This window comes from Sinohyriopsis cumingii, chromosome 2 (assembly GCF_028554795.1).
Source record: "Sinohyriopsis cumingii isolate HCF-2022 chromosome 2, ASM2855479v2, whole genome shotgun sequence".
NCBI lineage: Eukaryota > Metazoa > Mollusca > Bivalvia > Unionida > Unionidae > Sinohyriopsis > Sinohyriopsis cumingii.
In genome coordinates this window covers 37,080,697-37,092,788 of record NC_142962.1, presented here as the reverse complement: position 1 = coordinate 37,092,788, position 12,092 = coordinate 37,080,697, and the positions used below count along the sequence as shown (strand labels likewise).

At 33.8% G+C, this 12,092-nt stretch overlaps 1 protein-coding gene across 3 annotated transcripts in view; it reads right to left on the bottom strand.

Moving 5' to 3' along the window:
- LOC149804651 (dynein axonemal heavy chain 12-like) overlaps positions 1 to 12,092 on the bottom strand; it is a 39,779-nt gene that overhangs the window by 17,567 nt on the left and 10,120 nt on the right. For all 3 annotated transcript variants that reach the window (XM_089942852.1, XM_089942860.1, XM_089942869.1), the window contains 3 exons: positions 10,601 to 10,722; positions 7,983 to 8,081; positions 697 to 855 (listed from right to left, as the gene is read on the bottom strand). In XM_089942852.1, coding sequence (XP_089798978.1) covers positions 697 to 855; positions 7,983 to 8,081; positions 10,601 to 10,722 — 380 coding nt within the window. The remainder of the gene's footprint in view (positions 1 to 696; positions 856 to 7,982; positions 8,082 to 10,600; positions 10,723 to 12,092) is intronic.

The window sequence follows — 12,092 nt, the reverse complement described above, 5'->3', positions numbered from 1 at the left end:
TTTTTCTGTGAAGATATTTAATTTTGCATGTCTCATAACAAGACACCATTACTCAACAATCAAGAGTGGTTTGCACATTATGTTAGAAAATTTCTGCACCAGTGAAACAGTCTTTAATAAACAGAGTAAATGACTCAACTGACCAAGAAATCTTGAAAACATTGAATTTTGAAAGCAATCTATTTTAAGTGCTCTCCCAAGAAGAACGTAAGAAAACTTGAGAAGACTGGTGAAATAAAGGTCAAATGCTGCGGCAGATGTCCAGAAAATAATGCTTGCATTATTACTAGGTAAAAGCAATAATCTAGGCTAAAATGTGCAATGTATCAACATGGGTTGGAAAAGGAAGCTGGGAAGGGCAAAACAAAGGAAGCTGCCCTCTATATAATATTAAAAGAACAGAAAATCCTTATAGTTACTAAGGTATAGTCATCTTGCACCTGTGGATTTGAGAGAATTAATGATAAAGCCTCTGATGGGAAAAGTATGACTGTCATTACCATGGACATATTTAAAACAGTTTTTCATCAGAAATTGTCAATAATATAAGTCTTTGTAACTTCACATCATATGGGGCATTATGTCATCGCAAAGTCTGAAACACTGTGTCATTTTATTATAGACTTTACTGCCACCAATTTTCAACATTTGAACAACCACATATAATGTTACATATGCAAATGTGTTAGAGTGTACCTTCACAAAGTGGCGTGAACATGCAGCTATCAGGATCCCCTATGTTGGGATCCGCCTGGTGGTGCAAGAGGATTTCTACACAGTCAATCCGTCCCTTTCTGGCAGCCAAGACCAGTGCTGTCTCATCCTCAAAGGTCTTGCAGTCCACCTCAACCCTCTCTGCAACCCGACAATAGTCACATATTAACGTCAATCAGGATTTATACCTATGAAGTCAATTATTTCAATTGGTAAAGATTCATCTGTAATAATTCTATCAAAAGTTTTGGATCATAACAGTTTACGCTCAAATTCTTATCAACTTTCATACAAATAAAATAATAATAAAAACAATGGTGTCAAAATTTGAGGTTGGCTCAATATTTTTACAATTAAATTTTGTTTCATGTTTTATGGAAAGAAATTAGTTTGTTGATTTTCTTTTCTTCTTTGTTGATACCTTTAAACAAAAACTTGAATGCAAATAAATTAATGAATTAATTGATGCTTTAAAGGATTTGATGTATCACAAAAGCATATTATAGTTCAAAAGTCCCTGTTTCATTTCATCCAATTTGTTCTGTGGCAAAATCTTCAAACACTGTTCATAAATGTGAATCATGAAAACAAACTGGCAAACACTGTAAGTTTGGTCAGAAAGCATACAAAATCCATATTCTCCAATGCATTTTGAAATGTACAAAAGCCATAATCTCCAATGTATTTTGAAATGTAGAAAATCCATAATTTCCAATGTATTTTGAACTCTACCAAAATTTATGATTTCCAATGTATTTTAAAATGTATAAAATCCGTAATTTCCAATGTATTTTGAAACATACAAAATCCATAATCTCCAATGTATTTCGAAATGTACAAAATCGATAATCTCCGAAGTATTTTGAAATGTGGTCACCAGAAAATGATCATATAGTCATAATGATACACATTGTTATTGGATCTTTACTAAATTTAAATATCCATGTTTGAGATTGTAGTGTTGATTCATTTGTAATCCAGTCTATCTGATACAACCAAGGATAACAAACAAAAATTGTCCCCACTCCATGAAATATATTCCACTGCTTCAATATTCTTCCAGTATTATTGGTGTGGGCACAAGCTCCAATAAAGTCTTATCCAATACACGGTACCAGAAGGTTTGCTGTGTGAGTGAGTTTTTATCATAAATAGTATCACATGTTTACTTCAAAGCTATACCCCAGAAGCAAATTCACACATGCACAGACACAGCTGAGGTGAAAAAAGTTTGGAACATATAGTTGCTACATTGCAGATTAGACTCTGATTCAAAACTTAGAAACTGTTCATAACCCACCCATAAAATGCATATACTTATATGGCATAAGAGGAGAGCTGATCTGTGCAGACAGTATGATATCTTGGGTCTATATTACCCCACCTACCACTACTACTTTATATAGCCCCATATCTAGAACCATAACCTGGAAGCCACTTGGTACTGGGGTTTCCACCCAAGAAAGCTATTTTGGCTCAGTGTTAAGGCATTAGACTTGTGAACAGAAAGTTGCAGATTCAATTTCTATCACCTGATCAGCCTAGATTGACTACTGAATTTTTCAGGATCCTTTGCAAGGTCATGTGTTTCTTGGCTCTCAGTATTTAAATCTGAAAGTGCTTCAGGAGGAATGCTTAATGTGTTAAGTTTTTTTCTGTTACAAGATAAACATACAAAAAATACATTTCAAATAACTGTAATGTCAGTGACTATATCTGAAGGGAAGTAAATGCACAATGCATGTGATAATATGAAAATGACAAATATTTCAGGCACTTTAATATGGCAATACAAGCAGATGTCAAACTCTATTTATCTAAACATACCAACATTTCAGAAATATGCTCAACCTTTTGGCAATCATTCTCTGCAAATAAATTTATGAATCTGGACATGGTTATTACGAGAAATATGTTCATCATAAAAATCTTTTTCTTGCATATAATAAAATATGTAAATAAATTTTCATACTTAGTTAATTTATTTGATGTGCATCAGAGACATATTTGCTTCTTTAACATACAAGGCACACTGCATTACTAGTTAAGAAAATTTCTCATAAAGGTTTTTCTTAGTAGAAACCTCTTCATCTACAGATTACAAAAACTTATTGGCATTTTGCAATTTAAAACCAGTCGTATAAATATATATGAAATCATCAAATAGAGTGTTATCTGTTATATTGCTATTTTATATATTTTTCTTCCATTTCAATTACAATTTATTCATTATAATCTCTAATATGTTTTTTAATTTATATAGAATTCTGCATAATCCCAATCTTGTGGTTCTAAACATGCCTTAACAAAGGTTACTTCCCTTGCTTTCTAAAAAAAACAACAACAACCGCAAAACAACAAACAAGCAAGTACACACTGTGCTAGCAAGTAATTGCATGTGCTGTACTTTGTATATACATAGTATAAATATAAAATTACTAGAAATGGATTTAATGAAATTCCACCAGTGTTATAAACAATTCCACCAGTGTTATAAACAATTCCACCAGTGCTATAAACAATTCCACAAGAGCTATAAACAATAATCTAAGATATCAAATAAAAAGAATAAAAATCTGATCAAATACAAGGTCTATGTAATATCATCAAGTCCAACCAATCAGATAAAAGATCATCTCATTAATAAGTATACATGCTGCTCACAACTGTACTCATTCAAAATTTTAATAATATAAACTTGTGATGGAAATATGATCCAAATTTGTTCGAAATATGGCCCAAAAACAAGCTCTGCCAATCAATTTAAGTTGTTTTGAAATTACTGTTAATTCATTGAAAGCCATTTTGTGATTCATCAAGACTATTGGAACAACAGCACAACAGATTGAACTTCATTTTGAATACCAGTGGAACTCATTTGGATTACTTGATACTTTCAAATCTCTAACAGAATATTTAGGACTATTTAGGATTTTATTCACCATACTGTAACTTATTTTAATTTTTCACTTTGTATTTTAGGTGAATATATTACATTCAGAATTTTACCAAAAATTATTGGTTTTCACTGTCTTTTGTCACATAGTTTAAGAATATAGAGTCATAACAACATGTATATGTTGATTTCTTATCAATAAGGTCTGCCAAGTTTTAGGGAATTCATTAAAAGTTTTTGGGTCTACAAGCGCACATAGGATTTAACTAGGGTCCTTTGAAAGGACTGATGCTCCATTATAAGAAAAGAATTTCCACAAATTCAAGATAAGACCATTTCTTCTTTTTAACTGCTGAGTTTTGAAATAATATTCTTGAATCATATGAGTTTCAAATTAGAAGACATTAAATGAAAACCCCATGTTGATTTAACCATCCATTTATCAATGTTATTTACAAGATTTTCAATTTGTTCATTATGGCATAATTATTTGAGGTCAGATTGACACCATTTTCATTTAGGACCCGCTAGATATTATAACTAGCCTTCTGGTAAAATCACCATATCAATATGACTTTCCATTTAAAAGTAGCAATAATAAGATATTCAAGCTGGTTGCCATGGTGACCATGTTGTATGTCAGATCAGTACTATTTTCATTTAGCATGAACCACACGCATCATGAGATGTCTTCTTGTGAAAACCTAATACTGATCTGACTTTCCAACCAGGAAGAGTTTTTGGCACAATTTTTTTAAAGTCCAACTAGATCCCCTAGGAAGTCTATTGGTGAAAAACTTTTGCTGATATGACATTCTGTTCAGGAGAAGTAGCAATAAAAAATTTTCATGACGGTTTTTGAGGTGGCTAGACATCATGAGGAATCTATTAGTGAAATCCTTGTTGATAGGACTGTCTATTCTGATGGAGTTGCAATAACAAGATTTTCAAGATTGCCACTGTGGTGGAAGCATGAGAAGTAGCAATCTTAGGTTTTGTGAAGAATTCAATCTTATTAGGGAAACGGGAATTTTACTGTGCTGGGAGTGACATTTTCTACAAACTTGTCTGAAGTTGTCATCATTACCAAATCCATTTGATAGTATTAAAAATGATCTTAATACATTATTTTTTCTTTTATATTACATTTGGAATAGGTTCCCTGATAAAACCAGAAGAAGTCATGTTTGTCAATGGTATCAAGAAGGTGGCATAACAATGATTATGTACATCTCACCATGCACTCTGACATAAAACATCACAGATTTGGTTCTTCTTTTGTTGACAATAAATATGATGTCCTGAAATAAAATTCTCACAGGAAGTTCCTATACTGGAAAGAAATTATGATGACTTCTGATCTGAACTGAACTTTGGTTTAATAATAACATAAAGGTTGGAGGCACATATACTTGTTTCAGAAAATTGTATAAGAAAAGAATTACTCCTATTATATATATATTCTTTATATTAATCTACCCATCAAATTTCATCACTATGGACACATCAGAGTTCAAGGGTCCAATGCAAAAACTTAATCACTGAAACCTGAAAAGTAGGTCACTATGACCTACATTTGCCTGTGGTGAGTTGTACCCTGTAAGATGAATATACACATCAAGTTCCACAACTGTATATACAACAGTATCAGAGAAACTGAGCCAATGCATGGTAATCTCTGAAGCAGAAAAAGTAGGTCACGATGATCTACCTGTGCCTCAACAGTACTCTCTAAAATAAATTTATCCATCAAGTTTCATTAATGCACATACAATGGTATATGAGAAAATGAAATAAATGCAACTAACATGAACAACATTGGAAAAGTGATCACTGTTTTGCCTATCAAGTCATGGTAACCTAGTTTTAGTATGGCAGTGTTACCTTTATTGAGATGCATTCGCATACCAAGTTTAATGAGGGTAGGTGAAACAGGGTTTACACAGGGCATACTGTTCAAACGAACATATAAATTTATGAACAAATGAATACATAAATCAACTAGGGGGATAATAAAGCAGATACCAAATTAGGTTTAAATCCCACAATCATGTGTGAAATTATGGTACAGAAACCAAAGTTTTGGAGGCTGAGAAAGAAAGAACCATAACTCATGTAATGATGATAAGAGACCCTTGAAAAGGAACTTTTCCAACATCTCATTATTAATAATATAATGGCCAAACTTTCCTGAAATCTAGATTTCTACAACATTTTGAAAGTTCTGCTTCAAATGAATTATGAATGGATCGATGGATGGATGGAAAAATCAGTGTATGAAGACATTAGATATAGTCAAACTGAAAAATTCAGAATGGCAAAATGCATATCTACAATGCTCATCTAATTAATACAACAAAATCCATAGATATCTCAACTACTTTTTGAGTTTTGTCCCAAAAAAGTGTGAATGATACATAGATGGACAGACAAGTACACAAAAACATTAAAAAAATATCCAAAACAACAAATTGGAAAAGACATATGCATCACACATCTAATTTATGTGCATCAAGTTTAACAGAGATATTTTAAATAGATGAATGGATTGATAGACAAACAAAAATGACTTAAACATAAAAAATACTGAAACATAAGAATTGTAAATAAAAAAGGGCATATCTGGACCACTAGTCTAATAAGGGCATATCTGGACCACCAGTCTAACAAGGGCATATCTGAACCACCAGTCTAACAAGGGCATATCTGGACCACCAGTCTAATAAGGGCATATATTGACCACTAGTCTAATAAGGGCATATCTGGACCACTAGTCTAATAAGGGCATATCTGGACAACCAGTCTAATAAGGGCATATCTGGACCACTAGTCTAATAAGGGCATATCCTGACCACTAGTCTAATAAGGGCATATCTGGACCACTAGTCTAATAAGGGCATATCTGGACCACCAGTCTAATAAGGGCATATCTGGACCACTAGTCTAATAAGGGCATATCTGGACCACCAGTCTAATAAGGGCATATCTGGACCACTAGTCTAATAAGGGCATATCTGGACCACTAGTCTAATAAGAGTACCAAGTTTCTTTAAGATATCTTGTATAGTTTTGGAGTTATGCTCCAGAAATGAGAATGGATGAACAGACAAAATGACAAAGACATCAATAATATTGAAACTGAAAAATTGTGAATAGCAAAAATTACAGATCCAGACTGCTAGCCTAAATAGACAAATTTCATAGAGATTAATGGTATGGAGCTTTTGTAGTGTAAACAAATATTGGATATTGGATGGCTGGCTGGACAAACTGGCAAAAACATAAAAAATAAATAAAATGAAGAAATCTGAATGTCAAAAGTCACTTCTGGATCCTTAGTCAAATATGTGTACCAAGTTTCATAGAGATCCATAGAATGGACAGAGGGTTATGCTCTCGATATTATGTTTACATACTGAGAGACAGACACACCATGCAATAACTGTATCCATCCAAAATACATCGGGCGGGGGGGGAGGGGGGGGAATACAATTTAGGACTAGTAGTTAGTTGCATATTGTAGTAGCTTTCAAGTTTTATTGAAAAGTGTACAACATAATGCAATATCTTCCATCTTTCATCTTTTTGTCAATTTAATATAAATACCACTGGGTGGAATTTCCTATATATTTGCATTGATTGTATCCCTGTGGAAACCAACCATGAGAGGGGTATAATCCTTCGGTGTATTGAGGAGATCAATGCACAGATGTACACAAACTGCAATTACAATTATGACCTTTTCAAGTATTTCTGGATGAAAGTTCACACATGCAATCACAGCACTAATACACATCATATAACTGATGGAGTTTGACCCCTGGGTCACTGTCCAGGGGAAGAAGGCGAGTACTCAGGTTGGGATTTGGCAGCTTTCTGTAGAAATTGTTGAGATTTGTGATGGTGAGGCATTGCAGTTCATTTGGGGTTTAAATTTTTTGATATTAAATAACTGAAGAAGTGTACTTGGCCGATGAAACGCAGTCCAGACAACCAGATTTACCTGACATACTGTAGAGTCAGTTTATTGATATACTAACAGTACTGAGCAATGTCTCAGAAAATGACTTAAATGTATAATATAATCCACAAGCTGATTCCTGACACACAGACAGACCAATGGGCAGCATTCCTCCTCAACACATAACCTAGAATAGCTGTACAATCTCACCAAAAGCAGAGACATTTTGATGGTTGGCAGATAAAACATACGATTAGTTCAGTAAAGGAAACAGCAAATATCTTGTTTAGGCCTTATCATCATATATTAATGTTCATCAAGTTTAATTGATTTTTCTCTCAAGGAATGCAATATCATAGTAATAAAAATGTTTTATCATAAACAAACTCATTCAAAAAATATAAAATAAACCTTGCTGCAGTAGAAATTTGATACAATTGGCATGTCCATTAAATGCAGCTTCATGTAAAGGTGTCCAGCCACGATTATCCTTCACATCCACAGGCTTCTCTGAAATAAAATTTACATTGCACTGGTTAAACTCTGTATGTATGTTTGTGTAAACTGTGCACATCTAAATATTAAACTATTAAAAGCTCAAAATGCCGTGGTATCAAACTTTTGGTCAGAGCTGTTGGTAGTCTAAGGTTCTCTGATGTTGCAGGGCAAAAGCTGAGTAATCAAGTGACTGATGTTTTACTATATAAACAAACACGTACATGCATACATGACCTATAAACCTTTGATACAAAAATTGATAGGTTTCTTCCTTTCCCCAAATGCAAAATACTTATAAAAAGTTTCATATTAGTAGACTGGAGAACTCTAGGAATGAAATAGATGGATGGACCACAATATATTATAAGTTCCACCTTGTGGCAGGTGTATATAAAGTGACAGTCTGGATAAGAGAACTGGACACTCACACAATCCGATTAAAATAAATTTTCCACTGTCCTAAGTGAAGATCTGACAGCGACCACATAGGGGTCATGTTCTGGTGACTTATGTTATTACCATTATCTCTAATTTTTTCAGCCAATTGGATGAAGTCTTATATCTTAGCATTTCGGAGACTGAGCAGTGTGGCTAAAGAGCATCAATGTGTGTTGAACAATTTGATTAACTTTCAGATTTTTTAACTTGCATTTTTGCTGGCTAATTCAAATGACACCAGAACATAACCCATAAGCGCTCTGTCAGATCTTCACCAAGGACAGCAGAGATCTGATTTTAATCAGATAATGTCTTCTGTTGTGACCTTGACCTTAAGGCAAGGACTATGTTTAAATGCAAGATACTGTCATGTCAAGAGATAAAGAAAGTTGCATTTGTATAAAAATACATTCATTGGTTCAAGAGGGCATTTATCTCACAGGATGCTAATTTTTTTCCAGGAGTGACTTTCAAATCTTGAATTTTCTGGACAAAATCAGCACTCATTTTTATGTGAAATATACCATGACCAACCAAAGGACCCAATACTTCTGCTAGATACTTTGACACAGGATAGGTAATAGAACCAATACCCAAAATAATAGGATGGAAGGGTGTACTTGTCTTCAATGGATAAAAATAAGGGAAGCTACTGAAATCATGGAGCTTGAGAAAGTGTTGAAATGTGATCATTCCAGATTGGAACTCCTACCACTGTAGAGAAGAGTGTTTTGCTACAGAAAGGTAACTATTCTTAGTTTCATAAGCAACAAATGGCTGGAGCAGGAAACAATATTCATTCCAGCAAACAGAACTTTTAGATTTTATACATATCATTAGCACACATGCGGATGACCAAAAAAAAGGCACACCGAACTATATCTTATGCTATGCAAGGAACATCTTAACCATCTAATGCAATTATCTACTTTTATTATATTTTTGTGTAATACAACATACCTAAAAAAAATATACTCATAGGTTTGCCAAAAATAAGCAGAAATTTCACCATTACTTGTAATTAAATCATGGCATCAATATTTTACTATTAAAACAATAATAAACATGAGTTTCAACATTGATGGTCACTGTTTCATTAATTAAACATACCTAGTTTCTGAGAAAAGGAAATCTTGTAATACTTGTGTGTGTGTGATTTGGATTCTTAACTTAACTTTAACAATTTTTCAGTCATATCACTATGACGTCTGCAGTGTGGCAGTTTATAGTGATGTCCAGAACTGAGGCATCATGCCATAGACATGTAGCATGATGTCCCACCCAGTCACATTATCCTGACACCAGGCCGACCAGTCCTAACACTAACCTCGTAATGCTGAGCGCCAAGCAAGGCAGCTATGAGTACCAATTTTTATAAGTATTTGGTATGACTCGGCTGGGATTCACACCCCTGACCTCCTGCTCTGAGGCAGATGCTCTAACCTATTCACATGCAGAAAGCAGCCATGTAATACAAAATCTTTTGGAGATACATGTGATGCGTCTCAAAACATCTTGGGGTAATGTTACTAATAATTTGTGAATGTTTGGTAACCTTTAAAAAAAATAGAAGGTAATATTTAAAGAAAAGTGAACAACTTCATTAGAAAAATTGACAATTATTCCCAATGCAAATATAAAGCAAGCAGAAACCATTTACCTGAGCCCCACCCCCACCTTCTGATTGTCAGTGCCCAGCCAGGATGGCATCACCTTCTTCAATCTTCATAGGTCCCTCAGTAAATAATGCCCTCACCAACTGTTGTGCAAGTGTTATCAAACAAGATGTGTACTTTGTACATACACATATCAAAAGTATATTTGGGTGGATCTAGGTGTTTTAAGTAACCCTACCACACATATTTCTGTGATGACAGATTCTCTTATGACAGCTTTCTCTAGGTCTTAAAGTGGACATATGAATTTGTTTTCCAAACTTGAACAAAGCTTTAATTTATATAACAGCAGGAACATGCTTTTATCTTTGTTTTTGTCACAATATATCCCGTAAGTTTATTGTGATGCTTAAGGTCAATGACACTTGTGTGGATCAAGCCATATCTATACAGCAACAATGTAGCAAATCCTCTGACCTGCCTGAACCAATTTCATCATTGTTTGGAGATCTCCCATCTTAGCAGCCATCCCTACAGTAGAACACGTATCTAGGTATGCCTCCCTGAAGTCCATATTGTCTTTTTTTTCTCTTATGGACCTGGAACATGACAAAACATTTACTGCAAATATTGCAAACAGTATCTGGGTTGTTTATCTCCAATACTAATATTATTATTTAAAAATTAAAAACATGGATATGTAATTTAGGTATCAAAAATTTCTTTTAATAATACAATTTGCTAAAAATTGCATTGAAAACATCCTGACAAGTGCAACTAATATAAAGAACCAGATACAGTGTACATAGAAGTTGTAGATGAATATACATTTGCATCAAATTTTGAAATATACACACATTTTCCAAATACAGGTAAGTGGAAAGGAAATTCAGTGGGAACTGTCACACAGATAACCATGGAAACAATGGTCAAGCAATGGGGGTTAGTTTGACACTTTCGGACATACAAATGTTTTTTATGCATTGTAGATATTGCAGACATATAGGAAAGATTAGCATTATTTTTGTAAAAATTTAAAGGCATCATGTCAGGCTACTTTCAAAAAGTGATCAAATTCTGGTAAGTTTTATAAGTCCTTAAATGGTTTTCTGTTTGAAGGAACAGAGAACATTTTAAATACATTTTAAATACTAGTAATAGATCAGCAACATTTTTTCAAAATTAAAAGGTCTTAATGTCATTAAACTGTATGTCATATTTGGCCAAAATCTGTCAAGAGGTTTTTAAGAAGAAGCAATTCTAGAAGCAAGTTTTCTATTTTTAGTAATGCAGTTAAATTTGATGGCAGATTGGCATCAGTCAGATAAACTTACAAGGCCTTTGACAAATTTGGTCAGATTTTTTTTAGCAGTTTTGAGTAGAAGTTGTAAAATGTTTTGTATATATATATATATATATATATATATATATATATATATATATATATATATATATATGGTATCTAATAAACAAGAGTGCCCTGAATGGCACATTACATTCCCACCCTATGTTTAATAATTCTCTATGTTGACAACTGATATTTTTTTCCAAAATACACTTTTCATATTTAAGTCACATCGACATTGGCTTTGATCTTTGGATCCTGCCATTTAATCCATCCACAAAGTTTGGTGTTGTTGTTGTTGTTGTTGTTGTAGGGTTTAACGCCATTTTTCAGCACATGATAGGTCTATACATGGCGGCCAGTATTAATGGTGGAGGAAGAACCCGGGAAATCCCTGGAAAGAACCACCGACCCTTGAGAAGCTACTAGCAAGCTTTCTCACATACCCACATTGGCCGAATCCAAGACTCGAACCTATGCAGACAGAGGTGAGATGGCAGTGATCCGTAACGGAAAGCACTTTAGACCACTCGGCCACTCGGGGCCCCCAAAGTTTGGTGTAGGTACTGGTATGTGATGCAAAACTAAGGTTATTGTGTGAAAACATTTTATTCTCTCAGAAAT